This window comes from Drosophila novamexicana, unplaced genomic scaffold, assembly GCF_003285875.2.
Source record: "Drosophila novamexicana strain 15010-1031.04,08,12 unplaced genomic scaffold, DnovRS2.1 tig00002068-arrow-arrow-pilon, whole genome shotgun sequence".
Lineage (NCBI taxonomy): Eukaryota > Metazoa > Arthropoda > Insecta > Diptera > Drosophilidae > Drosophila > Drosophila novamexicana.
The window spans coordinates 167457-174127 of record NW_020824934.1 but is presented as its reverse complement, the minus strand read 5'-3'; the positions used below and the strand labels follow the sequence as shown (position 1 = coordinate 174127).

General features: G+C 46.3%; 1 protein-coding gene across 1 annotated transcript; it reads left to right on the top strand.

Annotated features, from left to right (window-relative positions):
- The first annotated feature begins 3910 nt into the window (after positions 1–3910).
- Positions 3911–4372, top strand: LOC115768890 (proteasome subunit beta type-1-like). The gene has a single exon (XM_030713602.1). The coding sequence runs from the start codon at positions 3911–3913 to the stop codon at positions 4370–4372; it is 462 nt and encodes a 153-aa protein (XP_030569462.1).
- Positions 4373–6671: the final 2299 nt, after the last annotated feature.

The window sequence follows — 6671 nt, the reverse complement described above, 5'->3', positions numbered from 1 at the left end:
TTAAGTGCTGCAGTCGTCGCAAAAGCAGCTCGTGTGTGTGTGCGTGTGTGTGTGTGTGTGTGTGGAGGAGCCAAAGTAAACAGGCAGCGGTCAGGCATAAGCGACTACGTAATACTCTTTAAAGATGCGTAGAAGTAGAAGCTGCCTGAGAGTGTAAATTTTCATTCATGACTGCCAAACTGTCGGCATCAAGCAAACGTGACTCTCAAACTGTGCACTTTGGCTGATATTGAGCTTAACACATTGTGCTTGCCTGGGCGTGGGCGTGGCGCGATCTTAAGAGCAGCTGCCACAACTGTAGACTCTCGCTGTCAAACTGTAGACTCTCGCTGTCAAACTGTACGTGATCTATGTGACTTTCAAACTGTAACACATATAATTGTGCCTGCTTTTCATAGTAGCCGTGGCTTTGAAATATTGAACATTTCGCGAATGCTCGAAACTTGAAATACTTTCACAATGTCAGCTGCTGCAGTCAACGAGTTAGATCTAAGCAATACGCTCTCTTGCACTTTGTAAACAGGGTATATATAAAAAAAAAATATATCGCAAATGGGCAAGAAAACAGCAAATGAAAGCCTGGCGAAAGGCTTGAAGCTAAAGCAGGTGCCTCGCAGCAGTCGCTGGCAAATAATGAAATGAACTGCAGCTGGCTGCGCGTGGGAGGACGGTAAGCAGGAGAAGCAGGGGGAGCGGGAGCTGCTGTAGAGGGCGGCAAGGGAAGGGAAGAAGCTGAAAGAAAATATATGGAAAATTGGCTGCAAATGAAAGCATTTGCGTAGCATAAACAAAGCAAGGGTGTGGGCCAAATAAGCGCAATATGCCAGACGCAGCAGCAAGAGCCGGGCTGCCAGGATGCAGAAGGGTCCTGACAGGGGGGAGGGGGGGGGGGGGAGGGGGGTCTGTGAGTCTGGCTAGGATAATGGTGCGACTTTTGCTTATGCATTACATTAACACGCTAATGAGGCGGCTGTCGCGTTCAAGGCGTGGCAGGCGACAAGCAACAGCCACGCCCCACACCCCCCCACCCCACCCCCACACCCTTTTCAATCCCCACCCTGGCCCCAAACCCAGCCAATGTCTGCAGCTGGCGTTGTGTTAATTGAAAATTAATGGCGCGTTGGCAAAAACTAAACATGAAAATTCGCTGACGTTGGCGAAAGCAAATGGCCGCCAGGTGGCGCGGCTGAGCGCTTAACCACCCCCCCCCCCCCCCTCCCCGCCCGTAGTAAAGGGGGGGGGGGGGGTGTGTTTGTGCAGACAGGGATTGGCGGCCAAAGTTGACCGAACGAACGCGTGAAGTGCTAAGCAAATTAACATTTTCATAATTAAATCTATAAAAAGGTGTCGAACTGCTTGCACAGGGGCGTAGACAGAAAGGGCGGGTGCGAAGGGGGGGGGGGGGGAGCAGATGTTGGGCACAGGCTCAGCGCGCAGGTGTGTGGGTTAGTGGCGGGTCAACTGAGACGATACGCCGAAAATTGTGCAATTAATCACAATTAAAAACAGGCGAAAGTTGCCTTTGTATACCCTGTACAATAAGCGTCAAATGGGGTACATTGACTGTAACTGGTTCTTCTTCGCTTTTCGGGCTATGTGTTCTTTCATTGATTGCAGGAAATTACCAAAATCTCAGCTGACAAACGCGAATACAGTGCATTTTCCAACACTGGAAAGTGCAGATTCCCTTTACTATTTTTTTACAGTTTTGTAGGCAATTGTAAATTTATTTGCCACAGTTCGAGAGTTTGAGAGTCAACAAATTTGAGGCCCATTATGAAAAGCAGGCACAATTATGCGTTACAGTTTGACAGTCACATAGATCACGTACAGTTTGACAGCTACAGTCTACAGTTTGACAGCGAGAGTCTACAGTTGTGGCAGATGCTCTTAAGATCGCGCCACGCCCACGCCCAGGCAAGCACAATTTGTTGAGCTCAATATCAGCCAAAGTGCACAGTTTGAGAGTCACGTTTGCTTGATGCCGACAGTTTGGCAGTCACGAATGAAAATAAACACTCTCAGGCAGTTTCTACTTCTGCGATTCTTCACATCGATATTGACAGAGTATGGCGCAGTCGCCTACACCCGACTGCGACGGCTTCTTGCTGCATCCTGCTGCTTCTTCTGGGTTTCCTTGTTCAGCTCTTGGCTCGGCTTCATTACAGCGTCCGAGCGATGCGTGACGTGGGCGTGGTCATGGTCGTGCTCGTGGCCGGAACAGATGCCCCGGCTATGGTAATGGCGACAAGTTTAATACTTTCGACTGGGACCCCCGGGCGGTCGGGCGGCCGGCGCAGAGGGCAAATTAAAATAAATATGCCGCCGAAAAAAAATGGGGTTAAATGGGGTTGAGGTTGGGGCGAGGGAAATTAAAGGAAATTAAAGAATGAAAAAGTGATGAAGACCAAAAAAAAAAAACAAGAGAGAGAAAAAGCGAAATGTCTGAATAAAAGATATCCAAAGTAGCGAGAGCTCGACACGGAAATAAGCATGTAAAATGGCTGGAAAACAAGCCAAATGATAAATAAAAAAAACGATAAAAAGAAAAAACAATCAAACGTCGCGAGGCAATTAAAAATTAAGTGAAAATATGCGAGGCCCGCATTAAGTATACGAGAAATCCGCTTTAAATATTTGCATACATATATATATATATATATATATATGAAAGCAATTCAACTTAAATCGGAATTCAATCAAGAACTCAATTAAAGACAAATTCAAAGCTTTACTAGAGATATGAAATTTGATATGTACACATATATTATGATATGGTTGGATATAGATTCCAGGCAGGAATATGGCAAGCAAATGTGTGTAACTCGGGAATGTGCGTAGGAATTTCAAAAGTGCATTGTTCCCTATCTAACTAGTCTATACAAGAACCTGCATCCCTAATTTGGTGCATCTAGCTTTTATAATCCTCGAGTTATGCTTCAATTATCTGTCTAATGCATGTGGCAATAGATATTGAAGAAAGAACATAAGCTGATGCTGCGTATGGTATACGAGAGCCCAGATATGTCTTGCAAGAATATTTTAAACAGATTTAGAAGCCAAATCGATCTAGAGGCCAAACCAAGAAGAAAGAGCGAAACCTTGTCACAATCGGATGAGATTTGACCGAGTTATGGGGCTTGGAAATGTTGACCTACACCTGTATAGGATAATAGAGGGTATAGCCCGGCCTTGCCCTTACTTAGAATCGCATTTGATGTTGCGCAAGATGAGGAACACTTCTCAAAGAATTTTTATATAGATCCTTGGAACTGAATTTGAGCGCGAAACGTGAGCCGCCCTTTTTTGAAGCAAACCTCAAATGAATTTGAACAAAGATCTTGGAGAATGAGGCTGAAACCCAACGCATGCTAAGCAAAAAAAGTTGCATACAAACGTTTCTCGCGCTTTTTCCACGCATGCGGGTGGAATGTTGCGAAACGCCGGCTTAACGTGACAGAGTTGGTTTGAACCGTGAACCGCACGGATGCCAGTTCTAAGCTAGCAGGCGTTGCGATCTCTAATTGGGACTTTTGGAACTGGAAATTCATTTCAGTTCCGAGTCAACAAATGAAATTTAGTAAATCGTCGAATGGATCTGAACAATATAAATAACATACTCTTGCATAATCCTGAGAATCTTCTGAGGAAGAAGAAGAAGAGAAGGAGGAAGGGTAGCAGCAGCAGCAGCAGCAACTGTGGCTCGGGCTCCTCCTCCTGCTCGGAAAGCGACTACGATACGAACGGGGGAACCGTGCTGGCCATCGCAGGGGAGGAGTTCGTGGTGGTCGCCTCGGATACACGGATTTGCAGTGGGCTGAGCATCGAGACGCGCGACCAGTCGAAAGTGTTCCCGATGACCCCGCTGGCGATGGTGGCATCCACGGGACTGTGGTGCGACACCATCTCGATGACCAGCCTGCTGCAGATCCGCATCCAGATGTACGAGCAGGAGCACAACAAGCCCATTTCGACCGATGCCCTGGCCCAGATGATCTCCATTGTGATGTACAACCGGCGCTTCTTCCCCTACCACACCTGCACCATCCTGGCCGGCATTGACCAGGCGGGCAAGGGCGCCGTCTACTACTACGATCCGGTGGGCCACATGGAGCGCTGTCGCTACCGTGTGCTCGGCAGCTCCGGCAAAATGCTGCTGCCCGCCTTGGACCACGGCCTCGGCTGGGAGCACCACACCCTCGTGCCGCCCGACCAGTATCCCCCTCTCGACAAGGAGCGTGCCCTGGCACTGGCTCGCAACTGTCTGCGCGTCGCCTCCGACCGGGATCTCTTCACCGGCGACACGGGCGTCCTCAAGCTCATCACCAAGGACGGCATCGAGACGGAAACGTTGCCCTTGCGCAAGGATTAGCGAGCTTTCCTGGAGTTTGCCATTAAGTTGTGGGCGTGGCAGGATTTTCCGATTGGAATTTGAAAATTTTGCAAGTTGAGGTTTTTCAGTTTCGAAATTTGACTTAAAATTTATCCAAAAGATATTTTTAAATGTATTTTATTTGAATAATAAGAAATGTTCGCATGCCAACTTTATCCATCTCCGATCCCATAGAGTATATATATATTCGTCTAGTTTACTAACTCACCCCCCCTCCCTATCATTTCACCTCATTTGCCTTGACGCAGGCTGAGTCCAGTTCAATTGCATTTCGTTGAATTTCGCATGTGCTCTCTCTCTCTCTCGTCAGCTCGAAAATTCGAGTTCGAATGTCGAATTCGGCAGCGGCGATCGCCGTCGACGCAGCTCAAAAAGTCAGTTGGAAATCGTCGCCGCGCCGAAGCGGCTGCATCTGCCTTTATCGTGCCATAATTGACGCCAAATACAAGCGAACCGGCCGTTTTTCTGTTTTTTATTCTTTTTTTATTATGTGTAGTGCTAGTGCTAAAGGTGTAACAACAAATGTTTTATAATATATAATGTGAGCGTCGTGCAAGTCGCCGTCAGTTACATACATATATATATGTATGTATATGCTAGTTTGGTTTTATTTGCTCGGCACAAGAATGCAAGCGCATTGTCAAATAATAGTCCCGTTTTTTTGTTCTTTCCTTAACTCCGTTATTTTGTGTTTCTTGCCTTGTCCTACAGCGGCTTTGCATATGCTGCTGCCAGGCACGCCATATTGCCGCTGAGAGCCAAAATTTGAAAGAGAGGGAGAGCGAGTGCGTGTCTCCAAAAAGTTCCTAGTGCGCTCTTTTTTTTTCTAATTTTTTTTACTGTGCAATGTGTAGTGTATTTTTGTCAACAGCAGATCAACGCAATGGAATGCACGTAAGTGAAGAGAGACTCTTAAATTATGACTTAAATTTAAATATAAATAAGCTACAGTTATGTTTAAAGAGAAAACGAATAGTTTTAAAGGGCAACTTTTAAGAGATCGAATTAATGCTTTTGCATTTTTGTGTTTAGACATAATGCAATGCTCTTTTTTGTCAGTTTAAGAAATCTTGGCTTCTTTCTCTCCAGTTTTTCAATAGGTCAGACAGAGTAGCAAGGGAAATGAGCGAAAGAGAGAGAGAGAGAGCGCAACGAAATTTGACAAATAATTCACAGGAAAAATAATGAAAATTAATGACTTGCACTTTGAGTGATTATTGCCAGCGTTTTATATACAGCTGCCAGTCCGGCTCCCTGCTTACCAGCCGGGCTAACATTCCATTGACCTCCCCCCCCCGCCCCCCTCCCTCCACCTACCTTCCAGTTGTATCTGTGCGTTTGCCTTTGGCTTGGCTGCACTTTTATTGCGTTGAATATTGAAATTGGGTTAATGAGTTTTTGTTTATGGCCCGCGCAGCGATACCTGCCGGACCACGCCCATTGCGCACCACCAACAACAACAACAACAAGAAGAACCATCCCAGCTGTCTAGTTACATCCGCATCCGCATCCGCAGCCGCATCCGCTTTAGCATTCGCTTTGTGCTCCTTTGCTAGGCTAATGCAAATTTGCCAAGCGCTGCGCTGCGCTGTGTCTGTGTGTGTGTTGGTGTGTGTGTGGGCATGGCACAAGCGAGTGTCGCATCAGGCACTTTGGCAGCAGCTCCTTTCCTTTCCTCCCACGGAATAAAAACAATTTGCTGCCTGCGACGGGCGAGGGGTATTGCAGAATGCGACCCGAGGGGGGGAGGGGGGTAGGGGGTTAATTGGAGCCGTTTGAGTTAACCAACAGAAAGGCTTAATGTTAATTAAGTGGCTGACAGTCTGTCAGTCAGTCAGAGCCACGCCCACCTGCCCACCTTCCCCCTTTTCAGCCGTAACCCGATCCCCGCCCAGTTCCAAGCCCCTTCCAGCCCAGCCTTATATCGATTTGAGCGCTGCAACCGCAACATTTACTTGAAAACTTTTTTCATTAAACTAATTAAATAGTTAATTAACTAAATATTTAATTAAGAGTAAATTATTTCAACGACATTCGCACAAAATTCATCTAACGAATTACGCAATTTCCACTCAACTTCAATTGGGCCGCAAATTTTGGCCAATTGCACGAATCGCAATTGCGATTAATTGAAAGGAATTTGAGAGTCCAGTGCACATATATCCCTTGCATATCTATGTTCATGTTCTATGTGAACTCGGGAACAATTCAAGCTAGAATTGTGAAATTTGGTATGTGGCTTGTTTTTTGCATTTGCAACTTAAATTCTAAAGGTCTT

What these genes read in the sequence shown, in the direction of transcription:
- LOC115768890 (XM_030713602.1), top strand. Translation starts at nt 3,911, where the DNA reads ATGACCAGCCTGCTGCAGATCCGCATCCAGATGTACGAGCAGGAGCAC.